The sequence below is a fragment of the Pogona vitticeps genome, chromosome 1 (genome assembly GCF_051106095.1).
Source record: "Pogona vitticeps strain Pit_001003342236 chromosome 1, PviZW2.1, whole genome shotgun sequence".
In the NCBI taxonomy this organism is placed as follows: domain Eukaryota; kingdom Metazoa; phylum Chordata; class Lepidosauria; order Squamata; family Agamidae; genus Pogona; species Pogona vitticeps.
In genome coordinates, this window is record NC_135783.1 from 177047859 (window position 1) to 177072823 (window position 24965).

The window sequence follows — 24965 nt, forward strand, 5'->3', positions numbered from 1 at the left end:
TGATAGCATAATGGCAGCTTGTTAAACCTTGCATGATCAGGATGCCAGATACTGAACAGAACTTCAAGGAAGCAAAAAAGCTAGCAAGCATTCCAAGAGAGCTCACAGCAGCTGCAGGTATTGGTTGCTTCTGCCTGGTCCTAAGACCACTCAACCTTTATTTTTTGTTGTACCTAATGGGATGTCACACAATATTTTATTACAGTTTGTTCATTAATTAGCTGCATGTAAGAATATACACCCTGACTTGGTTCTTCCCTGCTCAGTAAATGGGACAATCAAAGATAATGTCTTACTATAATTTTTTTTGCTCCGTTTCAGAGAATTTGCACATTTTGATTCTGCACTTTTTGCATATTTTTGTAAAATGCAGAAAACTGAAAATGACATTAACCGTTAATTTGTTGCATGGTAAACAAAGAGTACAAAATGAGTTGCTTATGTCTGTTGCATTTTTTTCTTTGTACATGATTAGCTTCACAAAGGAAAAAGACACTAGTTTTGTGCAAAAAACATAGCTTTCCACAAAGAACATTTTGTGCAAATTATACAAACTGCAACATAAAATTTCCTTTTGGTAGATTCATCTCACATTAAATATGTGATCCAGAGCAGCCATTCTCCATGGAGACCATATGGTCCCCTGCACTCCGGCACATTTGAAGGGGGCTATAGATTCGAAACAATTCTTCATACACCACCTTATAAGGTTTGTTGGGCAACTTATACAATCCTGATTTGGCCTGTATTTCTTTCATACTGTGTCTATGGCTATGACCAAAAAAAAAAAAGATTGAGAATGGCTGATCTAGAATGTCTCACCGAATCTCCAAGATGTTTTCTGTGCCTATATAGCCAGTCTCATTTAGCATCTTGCCAATGTCAAGCTATTTTCACATCCCTAGTTACATTCATATGCCAGCTGTAATCTGGAGATGCTAATTTTTGGGAGTGCAACCCCCAGAACCTGCATCCCGCATGGCATGGATTCCAAGCTCTAGCTGGGGCAAGGGATTCAAAATGTTTAAGATTAGTCTTTCAGTTTCAATTTGCTGAAGCTCTTACTGTCTGACTGAAGGAAGTGTGGAGTCTGCACAATCCTGGGATGGCCATGCAACTGGAAGTACAGGAACATCGTTGTTACGAAGCCAGTTAAAGGTTTCTTCTGTAGCATAAAGCTGCAAAGAAATACAGATACAACTTTGTTGTATGATTGATGATAACAGTGATTCGTGTTGCACCACGCTGATCCAGGGTCCACCAAATAAATAAATAGATCAAGGTAATACTTCCTAATGGCTGCAATCCTACTGCACAGTTCCACCAGCACTATGGGAATGGCGACAGTGACAGGATTAGCACCATCAGCAAATTCCTGCTGATTTCAATTTCAGGGGGTGTGCAATTTGGTCACATTGTGTATGAGTCTCACACCACCCTGAAATTGCATTTAATTAGTGGCAATTTGCTGCTCTTTACATTAGTTCTGCTGCACATGTGGAGCTCCACAATAGGATTTCAGCCAGTGTCTTTTACAACCGAAACAATGAATTTATTTATCCATAAGTGACCCGCAGGCTATTTAAAGAAACCTTTCAGTGTACACTTGGGGAAAAATAAGTTCCTGCAGTGTGATTTGGGTTTCACATATCCAAGCTGTGTGTAATTTAATTTCTTTCTCCCTGCAGTTTGAATTGATGGTGACATTTGCAGTCCACAAATTAAGGGAAAACTCAGGGATTCCCCAGTGCTATCTACCTGGTTCTATGAAGAATTCCTTTTCAGTCCTTTTACAGACCAGGAAGAGGTGTGCCATCTAGGACATTGGTCTCCAACCTTGGGCCTCCAGATGTTCTTGGACTTCAACTCCCAGAAATCCTGGTCAGCAAAGGTGGTGGTGAAGGCTTCTGGGAGTTGTAGTCCAAGAACATCTGGAGGCCCAAGGTTGGGGACCACTGATCTAGGAGATGAATGATTGCTACAATGTGTATAGCAGTTTTGATTCTTTAAACAGGATACTATTGTACAAATTTCCCTGTTTTTGTTTGTTTGTTTGTTTGTTTTGGAGCCTGGTAATTTCCAACAAGCTTTTTGTGTACATTTCCAAACAGATAGGTTATGGCTCCTTCATCCAACAGAACTGAGATTTTGTACTGCTGCCCTTTGACTTTCCACTACTTAGGGAAGGAAGGAGTGTTTAACATTACTTTGTTTTAAGTCACAGAATAGGCCCAGGTGATAAACCAGTGTCAGAAGGCCAGAGTAATCTTATCATAAATGTAACATTTATAAAGAAAAAGGAATTAAAACAACAAAGGCTCAGGCAGAAAGCTAAAGAACATTTCTTGCCATTTCACTTATTGATCTTGATCAGACCAAGCTCACTGGATTAGCTGATTATCGGATCAGCCGTTCTGAGCTCCAGGATCTGCCATTGCCATCAGCAGCAGCATGGCTACCATCAAATGAAGGTTCCTTATAAACCTCGCTTTCTCTTTGTCAGAGTACATCGGAAGAATGCATTAACAACTCATTTGTCCCCTGCCCCCACCCCTTTGATAATATTTTCAACCCCAATTTCAAAATTCATTAGTTTAGTCATTGAATGCTAACAGTGTTAATTTTTTTGAATGATGATTAACTCTTCTTGTTCATTTAATATATTACTGCAGTGGAATTTAAGGACTTGTGACCATTTTGGCTATTTTTAATAATCTTAACCATTTTTTATGATTCAGAAAGAACACTTTAATGCATTTATAGTTATTCACCCATTCATTTCATAGGGTTTTTTAATGTTGACTGATAACATTTCTTTGACAATTTGATACTAACATGATAACATATTCAAGTGTCAGACAAGGGGTTGACAGGGGGACCCTTGTTTCCCTGCACCCAGACTCCCAAATGCATTCATTACTTCAATGTACATAGGCACAATGATAGAATCCTACTGGTTAATTACACTGACATTAAGTGCAATGGCAAATTACTTCTAGTTATCAAATTGTTGCTTGCATCCTGCACTGCAAGAATATGACATTTCTGTTTATACCACTATTATTATGCTAGTGCAACTAACTAGAAGGACACCAACATTTCATTTATTGAATATTTAGAGGGCAGGTAAAAGGGGAGATCTAGGGCTGTCTCCTTTACCTTTTAATCTTACAAAATCAAGCTTTGCACGGCACATATACAGTACCTCACTCATAAAGGATACAGTACAAAGCAATACATGTCTTAATGCTTGCTTCTTCAATGACTATGCATTCATGAACACACAAAAAAAGCATACCTTGAAACCTTGGTTATGCAGCTGCTGTGCTTCATCAAGGAATTTGGGACAGAAGGAATTCTGAATGAAAGATGAAAGAAAGTGGGCATGAAAGCCACAGTTTGAGCAGTAGACACGACTACGCTTGCAGAGTGGGATTTCACAAGAGACCGGGAAGTTCTACTACTATAGCTCTTGGACATCTCCCTTCTTCTTAAAAGTGAATGTCACCGAAAGCTATAAAGGGCATGAGTTTTATTGTAGTTGGCAAGTTATTGTAGATTAACAAGCTTCAAAGGCACTGCTTGCCATGAAACTCAAGTCTGTATCTTACCAATAAGTTGGAGTCCCTGGGGTATTAACACAGCACACTGCCTTTTAGGGTTTTATAGCTAAGGAGTATGGATTACTGGACTATAAAAGCTGAGTTCAGCCATCAGAGAAACAAAATTTTGCAAGCGGAACAAATTATGCTATGTGGAGAACTCTGCATAAATGTACATTAACTAGCTGTGCTTTGTCAAACTGTTTTGTACACTTTATAATTTTGTACTGAGTGATCTTTTTTTTGTTTCATACAGGGGGGGAGGAAGAAAGGGTATGGGATAATTGTATAACGATGGGGGCATGAGAACTAAATTGTCCTGAGTAGAGGGAAAAGACATTTTAAAACACACACACAAGCACACCATACCTAGCAGAAACTGAAAAAAACAATAATTCACTATAATACAAACTAGAAACTTGTTTCTTTTTAAAATGAAAGTTGAGTACCAAGAGAGGGTGAAAACTGAGAGCTGTGGCATATGCAAATGCCTAGAACTATCTTACCTACAGAATGTGAAATCATACGAAGGAATTAGACTTTCGGAGTGTACAGTGGGGTCTTGACTTGAGAACTTAATCCGTATTGGAAGGCAGTTCTCAAGTCAAAAAGTCTGTAAGTCAAGTCTCCATTGACCTACAGTGCATTGAAAACCGATTAATCCCGTAACAGGCCGTTTTTGTTCCATTTTGGTTTTTTTCTAGTCTGTAAGTCAAATCTCAGTCTGCAAGTCAAACCTAAATTTTGCGGCCAGAGAAGTCTGTAACTCAAAAAGTCTGTAAGTCAAGCCGTCTGTAAGTCAAGGGTCCACTGTAACTGCGTGAGAAAACCAGTGACACATAAACTGAGGGAAAGAAACGGAAAGGGTTTTCTTTTCCCATGGAATGCTCTGCAAAATGATTCAAGTGTGAGGTCTGAAGAGGGAGTCCAATAGCCAATTTCTTGCTAACCCTGTTGCCTGCACTTCATCTGCTGGGCATAGAGTGGTTGAGAAAGTAGTTGGAGAGGCCACCATTCAAGTGCAGGGCTGGGGGGTTATATAAAAAGAATGTGGAACATACTGTCTCCACAACAACCTTCTATTTAAGACCAATACTGGAAATAAAACCTGGATTTGCAAGACAGTATTACCATCTTATTACAGCAGTCAATTGTGATTCAGGGAACTAATCTTTCATCTTAAACCCAGCATTCGGATTAAATATATTTGCTATACTGCACAAAGTCTGGCCATGATTAGATTTAAAGGCAGTAAACAATGACCTTCAAGTGGAAAATGTTTCCACATTTTAGTCTACATGACTTTTGACAAGTAAGGAGTCAGGATTTCACAACACCAATTTATCTTCCTAGCTAGGGTTGTAGATCCTCTGTTTCTGATAGAGGTCGCACTGAAAAACCCTAAAGAGTATAGCAAGGACTTTGTGATGGAAAAATGAGTCAAGCCATGGCTTCAAGGGCCACAGTCAATGGCAAGAACTTCATGGAAACCCATTTCTGCTCTCTACGCTAAGTGGAGAATACAAATATCCAACATGACATGACAGAGCTGGCAGCTTCCTGCTGATGGAACTGCTCTGCCTTCCGGTCAGGGGTGTTGGCTTTCACAACAGTATTATGAACTTCTATCAAACATGTGTTGAATGCTTGTGACACATAAAACAGGCTCTCCTGGAAAAGAAATTACAGCTGTCAACCTTCATCTCAGCAGCCCTAGATGCATAAGCTGAGTGAAAGAACCCATACAAGAAACTGCTTGCCACTAAAATGTAAAAGCTACACACTTGCTTATTTACTGCAAGCTATCGGGGTTCTGTTTTCAACATGTTTTTCACATATAGCCAACAAATACAGGCTCAGACACTCCGCTGATTTTGATTTGTACAGAACCATGTGAGTTCATTTAATGCTAAAAGCAATAGTGAATTTCCCACTCTCTTGCCTTTATTAAGAATTATACTGAATATAGAACATACCCTTCCCCCACACTCCAGGCGGGACTATGGGTTGAAGCAAGCCTGAACAACAATCTAAATAATCTTTATCCTAGATTGAGGGTGAATCTAACAGATTGACCAATAAATCTGTGTGCACTTCAAGCTGTTCTCTTTTCAGATTGTTTGGATTTTTAAAAAACAGCAAGGACTAAAAACTTAAGTGTATTTTATGAGAGTGATCTATTGTTGGAGGTCCTGACAAACTATTTTCTCCTTAAAAGCAGTTGTTGAACCCTGTACTCATGAAACACATCTTAATGTGTGTGTAGGTTGTGTTCTGATGGAAGGAGCAGGGCGAATTTCATGTCCAGAAAACCCTGGGAGACTCTCTCCTCAGGCTGGCATGTAAGCAATTCACAGGTACGATTATGTAAGAATCACATAGAAGAACTTGATTTACATTGATGTAAGTGTATTTCACACGCTAACAAGGTTATGCTCAAAATCCTACAAGGAGGCTTCAGCAGTATGTGGACCGAGAACTCCCAGAAGTACAAGCTGGATTTCGAAGGGGCAGAGGAACTAGAGATCAAATTGCTAACATACGCCGGATTGTGGAGAAAGCCAGAGAGTTCCAGAAAAACATCTGCTTCATTGACTACACAAAAGCCTTTGACTGAGTGGACCACAGCAAACTATGGCAAGTTCTTAAAGAAATGGGAGTGCCTGATCACTTTATCTTTCTCCTGAGAAATCCATATGTGGGACAGAAAGCAACAGTTAGAACTGGATATGGAACAACTGATTAGTTCAAAATTGGGAAAGGAGTACGACAAGGCTGTATATTGTCCCCCAGCTTATTTAACTTATATGCAGAATACATCATGCGGAAGGCTGGACTGTAGGAATCCCAAGCCGGAATTAAGATTGCTGGAAGAAATATCAACCACCTCCGATATGCAGATGACACCACTCTGATGGCAGAAAGTGAGGAGGAATAAAAGAACCTTGTAATGAGAGTGAAAGAGGAGAGCGGGGGGAAAACGGTCTGAAGCTCAACATCAAAAAAACTAAGATCATGACCACTGGTCCCATCACCTCCTGGCAAATAGAAGGGGAAGATATGGAGGCAGTGACAGATTTTACCTTCTTGGGCTCCACGAATGCTGCAGATGGTGACAGCGGCCACGAAATTAAAAGATGCCTGCTTCTTGGGAGGTACGTGATGACAAACCTAGACAATATCTTAAAAAGCAGACATATCACCTTGCCAACAAAGGTCCGCATAGTCAAAGCTATGGTTTTTCCAGTAGTGATGTACGGAAGTGAGAGCTGGACCATAAAGAAGGCTAACCACTGAAAAAATGAATCGTGGTGCTGGAGGAGACTCTTGAGAGTCCCCTGGACTGCAAGGATATCAAACCTACCCGTTCTGAAGGAAATCAACCCTGAGTGCTCACTGGAAGGACAGATCCTGAAGCTGAGGCTCCAATACTTTGGCCATCTGATGAGAAGAGAAGACTCCCTGGAAAAGTCCCTGTTGTGGAGAAAGTGTGAAGGCAAGTGGAGAAGGGGACGACAGAGGACGAGATGGTTGGACAGTGTCATTGAAGCGACCAACATGAATTTGACCAAACTCTGGGAGGCAGTGGAAGACAGGAGGGCCTGCCATGCTCTGGTCCATGGGGGTCACGAAGAGTTGGACATGACTTAACGACCAAACAACAACAACAAAGTGTATGTAGATACCAGGTTGTCTCTACAGCTCTTTTATTCCAAAGAAGGAAAAGGCCACTGTGAACTTTCCAGAGGTGTTAAAAAGGTACATGGCAAGGAAGCACATCAAACATCACACAGCTTTGGCCATAAGGTTACCAAGAAATTGATTGGAATTAGCCAAGCTCTAAAAATAAATCACTCCTTGAATGCTCTTGGTGTTTTATGATGCTCAGCATTTCTGCACCACAGATGTAAGACAGATGCATTTCCTCCAACAAGCTTTACTAAATAGCCCAATCAGGAAAGTGAATGAAAAGACCCATTCAGCTAATATTGTTTAATAGAAAATGCAGAGTTCCAGCCAAAGTCACTTCATTAGCATCGTAAGTTCCCTTCCGCCACAAACTCAATCCAACCCATCAAAATAGAATCATTCAAACCTTCTGTTGTAGCACAGCGCCATTTCTGAGAAAAACAGAGACATATCTGTTCAATGCCCTCCTGATTTGATTTGATTAAATGTCCGCACATATAGGGGAATGCGCAGGAGTGGTCACATATGTTTATCCTAAATAAGCATTTGCAGCACCTTTCCTCCAATGTTACCATGTATTTCCTGCTTCTGCTCGGTCTTGTCCTCAACCTGCTATTATAGAAAACAGAAGGGTGCAGGGACTCTATGCTGCCATAGTCAAGACTCCAAAATGGAGTTGTCAAGTCTCAGGGCACTGGCTGACATTTCAGGGAATTCCTGCCCATCTCCAGGTCTCAGGCAGAGAAATAAATTATCTCAGGGCAAGTAGTTTTGGAGTGTGAAGTAGCTTTAAGCCTGGGCACCCATCTCCACTCATTCCTGGCTGGCATTGCAACTCCCTGGTGCAATATAAAGTTGTTTGTATGTATATTGGGGTGGCACAGTGACAGGAGAACAAAATGTTAAGAGAGCAAGGGGAGATGACTAGCAAGAGAGCTAGCAGGTACATACACTGGGTCCTATTCTGCCATTAGAAGCAAGAGAGGAGGTGGACTGCCTCGTCCTTCCTTGAAGGATAAGTTCACCTTGAAGCAGTTCCCGCCCTCTTCCGAATCCCACCATAACAGAATGGCTTACCTTCTGGCCTCAGGTTATGGCCATCTCAAGCAATAAGATGCTGTTGGTCTGACAATCATAGAATAATGGGGTTGGAAGGGGTGTTTAAGGCCATTGAGTTCAGCCCCCTACTCAATGCAGGAATCCAAACCATAGTATATAACAGATTGTCTAATTTTATGTCGAATGGCTCCAACGTTGGGGCGCTTGCCACCTCTCAAGGTAACTGTTTTTGTTGTACTGCTCTAACAGCTTTTCCTAATATTCAATCAAAATATGACTTCCTGTAACTTGAGTCCGTTATCATATGTCCTGCACTCTGGGGTGACTGAGAACAGATCTTGCCCCTCCTCTGGATGACAACTTTTCAAGTACTGTATTTGAATAGTGCTATCATATCCCTCAGTCCTCTGTTTTTCAAGGATAAACATGCTCAGTTCTTTCAGTCTTTTCTCATGAGGTGTGGTTTCCATTCCCTTGATCATCCCTGTTGCCCTCCTCTTTACTCGCTCCAGTTTCTTGGCATCCTTCTTAAAGTGTGGTGTTCAGAGTTGGACACAGTATCCAAAATGAGGCTTAATCAGTGCTCAATAGAGGGGAACTAGGATTTAATGGGATTTGGAGACTATACTTATACTAATGCAGCCTAAAACAGCATTGACTTTTCTGCAGCCATACTGCATTGTTGGCATATATTCAGCTTTTGTTCTACAATAATCCAAACATCCTTCTCATATGTAGTATTACAAAGCCAGGTATCTCCCATCTTGTAACTCTGGATATGTTTTCTTTTTCCTAGGTGTAACACTCTGGACCTATCCCTGTTAAACCTCATTTTGTTGTTTTCAGCCCTATGCTCAAGCCAATCAATCTATTTTTGAATTTTGTTCCTGTTTTCCAAGGTATTAGCTATTACACCCAATTTTATATCATCTGCAAATTTCCTAAGCATTTTCTACACCTTCTCATCCAAATCAGTAATAAAAATATCAAAGAGCAAGGGCCCCAGGACCAAACCTTGTAGTACCCCACTTGTTACCTCCTCCCAGTTTGAGAAGGAGCTATTAATAACCACTCTCTGAGAATGATTCTGTAACAACTATATATCCACCAGATAGATGTTCAATCCAGCCCACACTTAGTTAGCTTGCTAATCAGAATATCATGGGTCACTTTGTCAAAGGCTATGCTGAAATCAAGATATATTATGTCTACAGCATTCTCACGATCTACCAGGGAAGTTACCCAATCAAAAAATGAGAAAAGATTAATATGGCAGAGTCTGTTTTTGATAAATCCATGTGGCTTCTGGTTATTACTGCATTGTGTTCAAGGTGCTTGCAGAGTGACTGTTTTATAGTCTGCTCCAGAATTCTCTCTGGGACTGATGTCAGGCTGGCTGGGCTGTATTTCCCAGGTTCCTTCTTTTTGAAGATGGGGACAACATTTACCCTCCTCTACTCAGCTGGTACTTCACCCATCTTCCATGATTTCAAGAAAATCCTAATCCTAACTGCTGTGCTTTGGGGTGCCTTCAAAAACGTGACTGGGAGGTGATAAAGAGGCCTCTCATTGATTTACCAGATGTCCGTTAACAGGAGAGGTGATCATATAAGCCATTTCACAGTGCCTGCCTCCAATCACTATGTCCGAAATAACAACAAATGTCCATGCTGGATGCTGTGGGCACCATAAATAAGTGAACCCAACACTCCTTCATCATCCAAAGAATGCTTTCTACTCTCAACACAATTTACCACAGCTGCCGTTCAACAATAGGGTTGATTAGTTCTTCTCACCCTTGCCTTTGGATCCTGCTCCAGTAATCTTATCTAAAAATAATATGACCTGGTGTGAGAGAGAAGCTTATAGACCTCCTAGCTGTCTAGTCCATTTTCAACCCTGGGGAGCCAGAAATGACTGGTAAGGTAAAGGTAAAGGTTCCTCTTTTAGTCAGTCGTGTTCGACTCTAGGGGGCGGTGCTCATCCCCGTTTCCAAGCCGTAGAGTCAGCGTTTGTCTGAAGACAGTTTCCATTGCCACGTGGCCAGCGCGACTTGGACCCGGAATGCTGTTTACCTTCCCACCGCAATGGTACCTATTTATCTACTCACATTTACATGCTTTCAATCTGCTAGGTTGGCGAGGAGCTGGGACAAAGCGACGGGAGCTCACTCTGTCACGTGGATTCAATCTTACGCCTGCTGGTCTTCTGACCTTGCAGCACACAAAGGCTTTTGCGGTTTAGCCCGCAGCGCCACCACGTCCCACAGAAATGACTGAGATTGTCCTTAAATGGGCTATAACTTCAAGCAATAAGCTCTTTCTTTCAATCTGTTTCCATGGTCCTGTATTCTAGAACAACCGGAGCAGTACTTCAGCTTCAATAACCTCCCATGTCTGTTTAAAACCGTGCCTGCATTTAATTTTTTTTAAAAGAGGAAACAATTTGCATCTTTTAAAAAGTTGGGTTCCTTCCTCACTCCCTCAAGAGCCACTCCACGCTGCAGTTAACCGAAAAGGAAAAGCTCTGTATGGGGGGGAGGGGGGAATCAGTGTATTTATAAGGCAGCTGACTTCATACCTGACACTCATTTCCACTTCCCATGACCTACTAACTCTTCAAGACCTACACTTCCAGCATGGAAAGCTGATGCAATGCTCATTAATCATCAAGCAGGGGATTATCCAGAAGGCCGTGCAATTTGACTTGGCACCTACTTGCAGCAGGTCAAGCATGGCACCTTCATAACAATTTGTATACCACCACCTTATTTGGATAGCATCATCTGCTTAGCAGAGCACACTGTAACGGGTGGCTGAGCCCTACAGTGTGAGAGAGGCTTGCAAAAGTATGAATTTCTGCCCCACCAAAAAGCACTGTGGAAAAACAAGGCCAGGTGTGAAGAACTGCTTTGTTCCAGAGAGTCCTCCGCTTCTGCGAAGGACAGATCTGCAGAATAATGCCTTTTAAAAAGTAATACGGCACATGTGGCCCTCCAGAGGCTTTTGGGCTCCAATTCCCATCAGCTCTGATCATCAGCCTTGCTGGCTGAGGCTGATAGCATCTGGAGTCAACATCTGAAGGATTACATGTTCAATTTCTTCTTCAATGTGGGGAGAAAATGACATTTAAACCTGTTTAAATCTGTAGTGTAGACATTCCCCATGAGTAGCCAGAGACCACCAGAGGATCTTCATGGATGCATGGGGATTTCAGCCTAGCCCCTTAGTCACTGCAGAACATTGCTTCTCAAAGGGAACAAATCAATGGGCAGCAATGTAATTGATTGATTTCCATGTTGTAATAATGGTACACATTTTCTTCTAGGCATCCTTGAGAGGACACCTTGCCCCTTTGTGTGTCTGTTTGTGCACTTCACTGAAGTCTGCTTCCTGTTGCTGAAACTTGTGGGCCCAATTCCCACATCCTGTCTCAGTATCTGTAATAATCACTCACAAGCGGGGAAGTTGGTATTGTTTTTAATTATTTTCTTATTGACTTTATGCAGGGTGTAAGCTTATTACAAGCACAGCAGGGGGATTATAAAAGGCCATCAATTGTTTTTATGAGACCCCTAGCATTTTCCAATCTCAGATGTAGTGACTGATCATTTGGGAAACAGACACACAGGCCTTGAGGAGATTTATGAACAGAGCACATTTCTGTATCTCCTGCAGCTTGTGATTACCCCAGGCAGTGAGTAAGCAGTACAGGAAAAGGGGGGAGGGCCCATTCTCCTGACATCTATTGGGGACTAGTTTTACTGTCCAAAAATGCATATTTTTCTGTCCTATTCACATCAAGGATTTCTTCAGAATGGATAGAAATGCCATTAGCATTGTCAAGAGGGTTGGTACTGTTTCTCATGACTAGAGGTATGATCTTTGGGAATCTGTCATGTATTCCAGGACTCCTCACTCCAATGTGCTAAAGCTAAGAAGGCTTAGATTTATCTTTCTTCCCAGAAAAAAAATTCTGTTTCAACACACCACAAATTCGGGTGAAAATAAACATATAATCTTGGACCCTGTCAAACGTCTGACTAGTAGCCTATTCTGATAGGTGGCATCTCTCTCAGATGTGAGAAATTGCTCAGATATATTGCCTTCCAGTTTCCTTGACAAAGAATACCACTATGGAAGGAACCCAGGGCCTGAAACCTTGCCAGCATATGCTCTCCTCACAGAGTTATGGGGCCTCTTTCTGGTAAGAGCCATTTGGGGGATCTACCATATAGCCTTCACTCAACCCATGTTTTCAACAAAGCCAACCTGATCTACAATTCCTGCATAAATATGCAGATTTGGCCCTTCTCAGAATTTTGAAATAGAATTCTAAAGCAACCCCCCCCCCAAAAAATAAAAACAGTACCAAAACAATGATAATAATGCATCTTTTAGGATAAAATGTATACAGTATATGAGGCACAAAAATGCATGGCCTGTCAAATATATATTTTAGAAATATATAAATGTTTCTGTCATTTCAAACAAAAATTGCATTCATTAATCAGAAGCAGGATGAAACAGATTTATGAATACATGCAAGGCTAACATAAACCAGGATGTGGCCTGAACTGTCCATCCATGATACCATCCTGCCTGATATCTTGTTGATCCTCTATCAAAGCTGCTGTAGCTCACCTGGATTCCAAGCAGAATTCCCTTCTGTGGTAGCTTAAATCCTGCCGATAGCATTGCCTTCAGGAAGGCAGAATGGACATTTTCACCAAAGCAGGCCACCTGGAGAGCAAACAAAACAGAAGAAAGGAGCAAATAACAGAGTAAAAAGATGAGTACTACTCAAAGAAGGAACCTGAAGCAAAATAAAAAATAAGAACATATTTGAAGAAAAGCAAAAAATGTGTTCCTCTATGAGGAATCCAAGTTTTTCTGTCTCTCTGTGTCTCTTATCTGGGACCACCAGAGACATGGCAGATCAGCATAAACAAATCTTATATTTTAATTGAGCAATAATGAAGGAATAAGCAATGTTTTATTCTCAAATAGCACACCACAGAGCAGCATAAATGGATCCTGCTATGAAATATGAGGATGCCAAACACAGCCTCTGGTTCACACAGTATGCATGTGTTTTACAGAATGTTCATAATACTTAATGCTTAAATAACAGAACGAGTTTCAAATGCTCCTCTGGGCCTATAAATGAGTGCTTCCAGCTTGCTGTGGGAATGCACAGTTGTGCTTAGCTTAGCATGGGTGTCTAGGCATTTTCTAAAGATCTAAGGGGTCATTCGGGGTATTTAAGCAGAAACATCTCAATGCAAGACACAGAAAGGAGAATCTGAAAATCAACTTAAAAGATTAAGGATGGGAGGAATTTCATTTCTGTTCATTTTTTTTTTAAAAAAGAAGAATCTGCCAAAAGTCTTCATATTTAGAATAAGAAAGAACATGAGGGGGGGAAAAACAATTTAATGTGATAGAAACTACAAGTGACAGGTTTGTCCATCTTGGCTCAGGGCTTCTAGTCCCTCACTCTTGAAAAAAATATCTTTGAATCCTTACATATTAAACCATGTTACTGCATTTCTTCTTTCTGAAAGCCCCCCCCCCCCCATATTTAACACCTGCATGGCAGGCAGGTACAGCATGGACCTCCCCATGTTGAGAACAGCTTTACCCATTCTATTTAACTGAAGGAAATTGGGGAGATTTGCATCTCAGATCATTTTTGATGAATTTACAAACATTTGCAAATTGCATATTTAGGATGAAAAGAATATGAAATTAAAAAAATTCTGAATGTGGGAGAAAGTGTAACTGACAGGTTTTCCCATCCCTAAATACAATCTAGATAGTGTTTCATATCCAGCTTAGCACATCAGTCTAAGATAACACCACACTAATGTCAAGAACTAGGTTCACGATACAAAGACCAGAACAATTAAAAAGTCACAGTGGAAGGTGGGGGAGCAAGGTCAACTGTGCCTTCTGTTAACTGCATTACTGCCCTCCCCCTATGTTCAACAGGTAGGGCCAGCTCGATCAGAACCTGCAGTGAAATGAGCAGCATGATCTGCCAGTATATCTTCTTACAAGAAAGTTATTAAAGGTGAAGATGCATTCAATGAGTATAAGGGCCAGTCCTGAAATCAAAATTGTGAAAGCAAGCCCCATGGAACTGAATGGTCCTTGCGTCTCAGTGGAAACATCCAAGACTGCATTGTCAGAAGCTTTCTCAGTATAATAAAGTATAAGCATTTTACAAAAAAACTTGCTGCCTTTCCTCATCAACTGTCCAAAAAGTACTGTTTCATGTTTTTCTTTCCTCAAGCAGTGAGACTGCCTGAGCTAACATTTATAGGCTGGGCTCATTTGCAAGAGAAGCCAGCAAGGTCATGTGTATTCTTTCTAACAAGTGTTCTCTTTGCAAATTATGCGAATTGAACTAGTCATATGGAGGCAAAGAAGCAAATCCACAAGAAGAAACAAGCTCAGACTCACCATCAGTGCCCTGAAATTATTGTTTTTTAAGTGCATCTTTTAGGAAATGTTTAGCAACAGTGGTGCCAGCATGAAGATCACAATGCTTTTTTCAACTTCTCCTTTCTGTGAATATATTCGCTCTCTTTCCACACACTCCCTCCCTCCCTCCCTCCAACAAGGCAAGTTTCATTTCTAGGGTCAAACTGCCATTAGAGAGAGTGAAGCATTCGCCTCAAGCAGGAACACCACAGTGAGCTGTTGCAGGCCGTTGCTCTTTCTCCCCTGTGGCCTGCCTTGGACTCCATAAGCTAGCCTGATCCATTGTGATGACAGCTGCTGTCCTCACAATGTTGGTGCTGAAGTGGCAGTCCTGCAATGCACCAAGGAGACTGCCCCACAACAAATCAACACCCCCCACACCCCTCCACCCCCCAAAATACAAGACACTGTGACTGGCAATCACATCAGCCAAAGAAAATTCATATTTAAATCGCCTTTCCTATACAGTGTGAGGATATTCATGCCCACAATAAGTTCTGTGTGCACTTAAAACACATTTGTAGAATAAGTGACTGTTTTACCAGGAGAGAGTTATTATCCTCTCTTCACAAAGACCTTCACAACTCTCCTGTTTTATGGCAATTGTGAATATGGATCTGTCTAACTCATAAAAGTTAATAATCTCTCCTTTATGACTAAAATATTCATTCCTCTATCTAACATTCAGAAAACTAATCCTCATCCCCTTGGCTAAACTACTTTTCTTTTCTTTTCTTTTCTCCCCCTCATGAAACCAAGTCCCTTTGGAAAGTTAGAAGGACAATCAGCCCTTTTCTCTCCATTAACTAGCCTGAAAGCACAACTTGCTGCAGTCGTGAATTTGGCTACAATCTGAGAAGCAGAATAGAATTTTTTTTTAAATCCTTGAAAGAAAGGGACATTAGCACAGTCATGAATGTCTGTGCATGCACACATGCACATATACGGAAAAATACTAATGTAATGCCTCTTTAATAAGAAGACTTTATACTCAAAAGTTGGATACAGTTACTCAGTGATGTTAGTTATATTTATCTTGCATCCCTTTGCACATAGTTGGAGGCTAAGTCTTACTGAATCAGAGAGGCACAACGTTCAAGAGCCCTTGCTTGATTAGTCTATGGTGCTCCTGCATTTCGGTAGTCCATATGGAGACCTTTCATTTCCTTTCACAAATACTCCCCTTTATTTATAATATTCCACTAGTCCTTTATAGCTTTAGCTGATAACACTAAATTCCCTAATGGTCTCAAAAGGGGCTGGCCCTAGTTCATGGATGCCATGAAGAATAGGTGTGAGAGAAATGGAAAACTGTACCCCACAGTTTTCCATTTCTCTGTGTGTTTGGACAGAGACATTACAAGTTTCTTTTACACTTGTACGTCTCTGTCCAAACACACAGAGAAAGATGCATAATATCTGTACATTTTACCCCTGATTTTGTAACCGTGTTCCACACTGGAATCAAAAAGAATGCTATAATTGTTACCACTGGTGGGGTCCAGGATATGCCAAACCTGCCTGATATCCTTGATTTTGGAAACCATGGGTGTGAATGGAATGGATGCCCAGATGTTGACGTGGTGTCATTACTCAATGGCTTCCAATGAGATGCGTATATGAGCACAAATTTCGATACATGTCCAAGTACTTCATGATTCCTAACATCACTGTGCAGGTAGTGTGTATACATTTCCACATGCAGACATTGCTCTTCTCCTTCAGGATGGACTGAATATGACAGTGCACTTTCAGCCTCTCACATAAAGTAAAGCAGATTCAAATCTATGGAGGATGTGGGAAAACTCTGTGCAAAAATGGGATGATCATGTTATCACCATGGATGTCAAACTGCTGGGTGACCTGAAAATATGGAGTTACTGCTGCCTTCCAAAGAGAAGCTTGGCTCAAGCAATGTACAACTGGCACTGCAGAAGAAAATCCAAATAGAAATTGGACCTATGATAAACATATACCGGATCCCTGTTTACAATATTACATGTTCACCGGAGTAAAAATCTGAAATCTACCCAGAGACCAAAATATGCCCATGTAGAATACTGCATTACAAATCAAGAAGCAAACCAAGCAAGCATTAAAATATTGTCCCAGATATATGTTAAATTTAAACCAATGTAAGTTCTACACTCAATGGCTGAAATCCTGTTGTGCAACTACACAGATGGTATAACTTTTAAACACAGATTGTGGTAAATGAAGAAATTTCTGTAGGCATCATCTGTTGCACACCAAGTCATGTGACTCAGGATATGACAGATAATGTCTACAGAGATATCTTAACTTACGGCAATTTGCTTCCAAAATTATACCATTTCTGTAACTGTGCAAAAGGATTTCAGACATGAAGACCAAATGTTCATGTTCAAAACCAGATTTTGCTTGTCTGATGATGCACTGAGAGATTTTGAAGGCTCTATATAATTGTATGTCAGAAGTCAACTAGGAATTTTATGAACAATACTGTCTGTCAACTGTCAGTTCTCTATGAGGAAAGAAACAAACATGTAGCCTCTGTTTCCAGAATGGCCACTGACAGTGGACAGGACTCAGAAACAAAAGAAGAGGGACATCCAGTGGTCAGACGAGGAACATTCTTCAGTATAACGAGTTTGATTCCCTTCGTGAGAAATGTGGAGTCTTTTAAAGACAATCTATGCTGCAATTAGAACCTTCTTATACACTTATGGATACAAGACACTAGGAGAAAAAGTAAGCTGCTCTGTTGTCAGAAGCTTGAAGAAATGAGGCCAGCAGAAGATGCTTGCTATCTGAAATTGGAGACAGAATTGGATGGAAGCTGTGTGAAAACATCCTAAAGAAACGAGTACCTCCCCAGTGGATGCCATTTCACATCGGAGAACAGGGTCCACATCTCTCAGGCGAGGCCAGGAAAACATTGGCGCCTGGAACAAAAACAAAAATAAACAAAAAAGGGAGGGTTAATTTGGTCAATAGAGTATTAATCCCCTTGTATAGCAAAAATAAAGACAAAAAAAGCCTGTAGCACCCGAAAGACTAACCCGTTTGTGTGAGCTTTCAGGGACCTCAATCCGCATCCTCAGAAACATCTCTGGAAGAAACTCTATATAAGACCTCCCCACCCCCAAGAGAATTGTTGGAATAAAAGATGACAAAGAAGTGCTCTATGAATCTGCAGCTTAATTAACCATGTTTGTTCTAGGCCCAAAATTACATAGCTTGTATCCTCCTAAGGAATATGTTTCTCTCTCTCTCTCTCTCTCTCTCTCTCTCTCTCTCTCTCTCTCTGTGTGTGTGTGTGTGTGTGTGTGTGTGTGTGTGTGTGTGTGTGTACGTGCATGTCCATGCGTGCAAACTATAGACTTACAAGGCTGAAACATTTATCAATAATGTGGGATGGTAGAGGTATTAAATTTCATGGGCCATGAAACCCCAGGGAAGAATTAATATCTGAAAAATACCATTACTATAAGATATGTAAGAAATGTCCAAGTCTTAGTTTCAGATCAGTCCTAATGCTTTCTTGTTTGTTTATTATTTCCACTCTCTAGGCAGTTCCCAACACATCAAGTCATCATTATAGTCAAACAGTACAAAGCTACAGTATATAGTAAATACACTAAAAAAAACCCTGATCACTAGCCAAATAAATCTGCATTTTAAAAGAATAACAAATTTGTGCATATTCAATGCTCCCATTTACAATATATTTTAATATTTATATACTGTATATATATGTTTCATTTCCTCAGCCCATTCATGGAGCTGAAGAAATGTTTAATTTACCAATATCTTGAAGTGAGTCTGTTCACAATACTGGCAAATTAAAAGAGGAAGGCTTGCTTTGGTTCATTTCCAGTGATCACACGTGCTGGAAACAGATCAAAATGGAGCAATTTACATCAGCAGCAAAAAAGTAGATGCCCCTGTTAGGGGCCAGAAAGGTGCAGGGAGGGCGGGTTGGCTAAATCCCTCTACGACATTGTCTGATCACTGTCATTAGGAGTGGTCTATGCCATCCTTGCAGCAAACTAAACGTGGGCTAAACACCTCTTGGTCTCAGAAAAGTAATTTTAATTATTTTGGCATTTTAATAGCCATTATTGTTATAGGCATTTAAAAGCATCCTGTTGACTTCTAAACAGATAAACTCTGTGTTTCTGATTTCCATACAAATGACTACAGCAAACCACTGAGATATTCGTAACAGTTCCTTTGCAATGCAGAATCACCAAAGAGAAATTGGTTCTGTTCTCAGGGGCTCAGCCTTTGAAAATCATAGCTGATATGATGATTTTTCATTATAAAAAAGCAGAATCGTCATTCTCTAAACTGCAGCTGGTAGATCATAACCTGCTTTGCACACAAAACAAACACTATAGTTTCTATATATGAGCATGCACATTTACAGGACTTATCTTTTCTTTAAAATTTACCTACTGCGCTAGCCAGTGCGGTTTTAGTGGATAGAGTGTAAGACTAGAATCAGCAGAACTGAGCTGAAATCCCCACCTGGCCATGAAAACTTATTGGATATATTTGCAGAAATGGTAAACATCTCACATACCTTGGGAAACCTGATAAAGTTGCCTTAAATTGTAATCCACTGGATGGCACATAACACACAGTAGGCTTGAACCTCTTCAAACAAAACCGCAGCCTGCCACAGACTTCATTATTTACCCCCTTGTGTTTGCAGTCAGCAACAAGCAGCTAAAATTGCAAGATCCTTTTATCTGCTAGTGAGCCATGGTACATAGATAGATAGATAGATAGATAGATAGATAGATAGATAGATAGATAGATAGATAGATAGATAGATAGATAGATAGATAGATAGATAGATAGATAGATAGATAGATAGATAGATAGATAGAAAGAGAGAGAGAGAGAGAGAGAGAGAGAGAGAGAGAGAGAGAGAGAGAGAGAGAGAGAGAGAGAGATTAGACAGACAGACAGACAGACAGACAGACAGACAGACAGACAGACAGACAGACATGTACAATGGCTCACTAGCAGCTAAAAGGATCTTATATATCCTGGGTGTCTAAGGCAATATACTCTTAGTTAATCCAATTCATTGCCCAATATATAGTTAACTCTGGCAATATACAGGAGACCTTTGCTAATATTTTATTAATATTTTTTCTAATATTTTTCCGAATATTTCTCTAATTTTTTCACATTGCATTCTAATCAGAGATAGGGAAGGTGTATAATTCCTTTCTCTTGGTAATGCAGGTACATTTCTCTTTCTATTCAGTGAATGATTTGAAAGAGGGTATCCTGTATTATTAGCCCTAGGAGCTACCGCCAGTTAATTCCTCTGTAAAGCCTCTTCACACATACCTTAATGCCCACATAGTCTGAAGGAACCATGGGTTTTGCCAGTGTAGGGAGAGTAGATTCATGGATTTGCTCCCCAGTCATCACTTTAGTAGCCACATCAATGAAATCCAGACCAAGAGACTTGGACACAAACGGAAAAGACCGTGAGGCTCGTAGGTTGCATTCGATCACCTTAAAAAGGAAGTGAGGAAGGCATGCTGAAATCCCAGACATTGACTGTGAAGGAAGAAATGTCTTCCTTATAGTGCTAACCACTGACACACCGAATGATTTTAGATTTTTCTAGAACTTATCCCTGGTCTCAGGCTATCCTTATGCCTAAATATATGTATCCAGAGTTGATACATACATCTGAAGAAAGTCCCTGCAGATTATTAGCGCATTCTAAGATTATACTCCTTTAAAGGTATTTACTGTGTACACAGAAAATTGTTTGTTTTTGAACATGGGCACACATTTAAACATATGGAAGAAACAACTTTGCAAAGGTACTTTTTTTTTACTACTGTAACTTCCAGGCACCTCTCCCACCCCTGGACTACTGAGCTGGCTGTGGATTCTGGGAGTCGTCATCCAAAACAGTAAGTTCTTGGAAAACACAAGGCATAGGCTTAACAATAATCAACACAATGTTGCATTAAACAAACAAGAGGCAGAAGCATGATCCCATCATTGTGATTGGCAAGGTTGTCAGAGGCAGTACTTTAATTTTGTGGACTTTGGCCCATCCACAGAGGCAGCAACCAAGTCCAGGAGGAACAGAAAAAGAGGATGGATCTCAGAAAAAAGAGCAATAACTGGGACTGGGAGTCATATCAGTTATGATGTAGATAAGACTAGTCATCGACAGATACATGCAGTTTAAAAATGTACAGGGCAGCTGAATGGGGCTTTAAAGCCAGCAACTGCTGGCAGGGACTATGGGGATATAGAAGGAGAAAGACTCTTTGCCACCCATCTCCAGAGATACTTAACAACCTGCATTCAACATCCCTATTGCAGTTCCAGCAGCCATGTCATCATGGAAGGGGTTGCAGTGATCCTTCACACATTCACTAGGATTATATCCAAAGGGGGAAAGTTACTCTCTCCATCTTACACACATGTTCCTTGCAGTTCTAGAGATGTTCTTCTCGCTAGCTCCAATCCAGCATTCATGCAATGTGAACATGTGTTATTTAGACCTGAGAAGAGCTAACAGGAAGAGGCACAAGGAATGCTGGACGCTAAACACTTCTGTGAGTCTATTAGGCACACCTTTGAGGCACATCTTCCTCTTAGGTTTTATTTGCTCCCTTTGCCTTCCCTTTTGCTTTCTACCCTGTTTCCCCAAAAATAAGACCTAACCTGAAAATAAGCCCTAGTATGACTTTTTTCCAGAATGCTCGTAATATAAGCCCTACCTCAAAAATAAGCCCCAGTTAGGTGAAACCCTGCCTTCCACCATTGTGCAGCATTTTGCAGCAACCAGAAGAAGATATGACTGTAAAATAAAACATCCCTTGAAAATAAGCCCGAATTCGGTTTTTGGAGCAAAAATTAATATAAAACCCTGTATTATTTTCAGGGAAACATGGTAGCTACCCATAATAACCTAAGACAGCAAACGATCAGGACTTGTACTGTAGAATCAAACCTGTGCTGTGTTAGTAGGATAAGTCACATACAACATTCTTACAAATCTTATTTAGCGCTGATCTGATTTAAGCCCAGTACTGAACTAACACAGTTGCTGACAGACGGCAATTCTACAGAGCTTGCGGTATTGTCAAATTACTGCTTTGTGTGGGCAGACAGGGTTTGTTTCTCAAAATTGTATCACAGAGTGCCTTATAAAGTAGAGAATGGCAAAGAATATCAATGGTACACAGACCCACATGTCAGCAAACAAGGCAGACAGTATGGGCCAAGATCTGCTCACACCATGTAGCCATTGGCAGAAAGTGTTTTGATTGTTTCTTTGCCAGGACTGCATGAAGAAAAAGACAATTTGTAAGAAACCCCCCACCCCAATTTATTATGATTAACCATTTTCAATATGCATATATATATACATAAAAGTCTCACCAAGACATCATTTCCTCTGACAAGAAACTGAACATTGAATGGTCCAGAGATAGCAAAAGCATCTGCAATTTTTTTGGTTGCAATTTTCACCTGTGAGAACAGATTTTTTTTTCAAATTAATTATAGCCCCACAAGTCATATACATGGAAAAGACAAAAGAACATTGAGTTACCACTGAAAGCCCAAATTAAACCTTTCTGCATTATAAGTTTTAAGATTTTTTTACTACCCAAAATGTAGATTTGAAACGTTTTATATCACTTTTCACTATATTAGATTTTAGAGCACTACATAGGGAAGTCAGATAAACAACACAGATACCATGACAACAAAGAGATTAAACTTTTAAAATCCCACACATGCCAGTGGTGACTGTAAAACTGAAGCACTAAAACTTGCTCAGTTAAATTTTTAAAAAAAATCTATTAAAATGTCTAGGTTTCCTGACACTTAAATAATAGCACTGTTAGTGCCAGAGGAAACTATTTACAGAGAACATTATATAACCAAGGTATTACTGGCCAGGAAAGCCCTCTTTTTTAAGTAAGTGGCCAGAAAAACACATTTTCTCCTTGCCATTTCTTTCCATGGGATTTGATTTGATTTTTTAAAAATAAATTTGTGTGAGTTTTAAAAATACAACAACAACAATGCACACACACTTTGCAGGACTTCTTGGATGTTACATGGCCATCCCCCCCAATGTGTCCAGAATTATTGCAGTCCCTGCACAAAATCGACTCTTTCCTGCACAAGATTCCTAGGAAAGGGAATTCAACTGTTCCAAATTTGACAAGTCCTTTGCATCAAATAACAAGTGGAAAAAGAAAAAAAAGAAAAGGGGGTGGGAACCCAATCAGTCATTTAATAGGAAAAACAAAACTAGGGTTATATTTCCAGAAATCTGGTTGGTCTCAGCAGAAGTCTAAGCAAGAAATCTCGGAAGACTTCTAAAATTGCCAAGAGTGAGATTTTTTTTTTCAAATATTCTTCATATCTCTAACTTTTAGTACTGTTTTAGCTACAGAGCCTTGGTCAAGTGCACCTCATACTATCCAGAAGAACCTGCTGCTGGCTTTCTGTGGGTGCAGTGATGGAGCAGAAGTGTTGCCTCTTTGCAACCATCTCTGCCACAAAGTTGGCCTGAGGATGAGTTGCTGTGTTCAATTCTCTTTGCTGAAAGACTTGTATCATCTGCACATGTTTCACACCATCTGCCTTTCCCCCAGAACTCCATAGTAAACCAGGAAGCTGACCAGTGAGGTGACCTACATGGCTAGCACATCTATAAATTAGCCTTACCTGTATAAAGAAATATAAATCAAGAAATAGTATCTCTCCTTAGATTCAAGACAGTCCTGATGTGGAAAAATGCACTTATTTTACTTCATTTTTTTCTCTAAATACATACCAAATCCCTTCAGCAGCTTGGCATAGAATTTCTACAACACCTTCCACACACTTTTCTGTCTCTCAAGCAAACCTTATAAAATCCACATTCACCCCTGTAGCTCAGTCACTCGTCTTTAGTGGGTTAAAATGTCCCAAATCAATGATGCTTTTGAATCTTGTGCTGCCCTTCCCTCCATCCTATTTAACAAACCGCTGACCTTCTCCAAGGCTCCTTGGCTAATTGTCTGTGCAGGGAACATCAAGGTAGCATCTCCAGAGTGAACGCCTGCATCCTCCACATGCTCAGAAACAGCATGACAGATAACCTGTTCAAAAAGCCAGCCAAAAAAAGGTGTCCACTTACAGCACCACTGAAATCGTTGATGTCAAGTTTTAATTAAGTAAATAGTAGAGAGGGAGTTGCCTGCCATCCAGTAGCACACCAGCAGTCTACATACTACCTTACTTGACTGGTTCCCTGTAGATAAATAATTGGTGCACTTTTTCAACCCTATGCTTCAGGTTATTTGCTAACCACATGATCCCCAATTCCTCTTCCAATTTAGATTAGTAAGGCTGCAATCCTATACACACTTAACCCAGAAGTAAATCCCACTGAACTCAAAGGGACTTACTTCTGAACAGAAACAAATAGGATTTCACTGTACAGTAAATGTATTTTAATTTTTCTTAAGGCAACCTCTATCATGAGTTCATGAAGTGTATTTAGAAGGGCCACTCTTACTTAGTCACTTTTACATCAACAATATGGTGATACTGACTTACCTTACTAGATTATTGGAAGGATAGACACTATATGCAAAGTACATCAAACACCAAAAATGCTATATGAGCATATAGGTACTATATTTACTTCTAGTGTATCCTGCCTGTCACACACTGGTAAGTCTAAGACTACATGGTGAGAACTGATGGCTTCTAGGAATAATTAATTCACCTTGAAATAATAAAGAACCATGCCAGAAGGGTGTACTACAGAATTCAGTTATTTCTCTCATTCTATGATCAATGGCAGTCATACATAAGTATCCTGCACTATCCTGTCTGTCCGGGAGGACATTACAGTTTGTCCAACTACCCTGCTACCGTACATCTTCATCAGGGATGGGGAATACGGGACCTTCCAGGTGTTGCTGGATGTCAACTTCCATGATCTGACACCATCGGCTCTGGTATCTAGAACTGATGGGAGAAGCAGTCCAACAACATCTGGAGCAAACCTTCGAAAACATCTATGAAAAAAATCCATGTACTACTTGAATTTGCTAAACTTTTCATGACCAGTTTCAAATGTTGT

At 40.4% G+C, this 24965-nt stretch overlaps 1 protein-coding gene across 1 annotated transcript in view; it reads right to left on the reverse strand.

Annotated features, from left to right (window-relative positions):
* Positions 1 to 24965, reverse strand: part of CPS1 (carbamoyl-phosphate synthase 1) — a 180345-nt gene that overhangs the window by 10981 nt on the left and 144399 nt on the right. Inside the window, exons 29-35 of the mRNA XM_078379197.1 lie at positions 23866 to 23973; positions 22256 to 22345; positions 20189 to 20359; positions 17689 to 17763; positions 12995 to 13093; positions 3299 to 3358; positions 1066 to 1178 (exon numbers count right to left, since the gene is read on the reverse strand). Of these exons, the coding sequence (XP_078235323.1) occupies positions 1066 to 1178; positions 3299 to 3358; positions 12995 to 13093; positions 17689 to 17763; positions 20189 to 20359; positions 22256 to 22345; positions 23866 to 23973 (716 nt within the window). The remainder of the gene's footprint in view (positions 1 to 1065; positions 1179 to 3298; positions 3359 to 12994; positions 13094 to 17688; positions 17764 to 20188; positions 20360 to 22255; positions 22346 to 23865; positions 23974 to 24965) is intronic.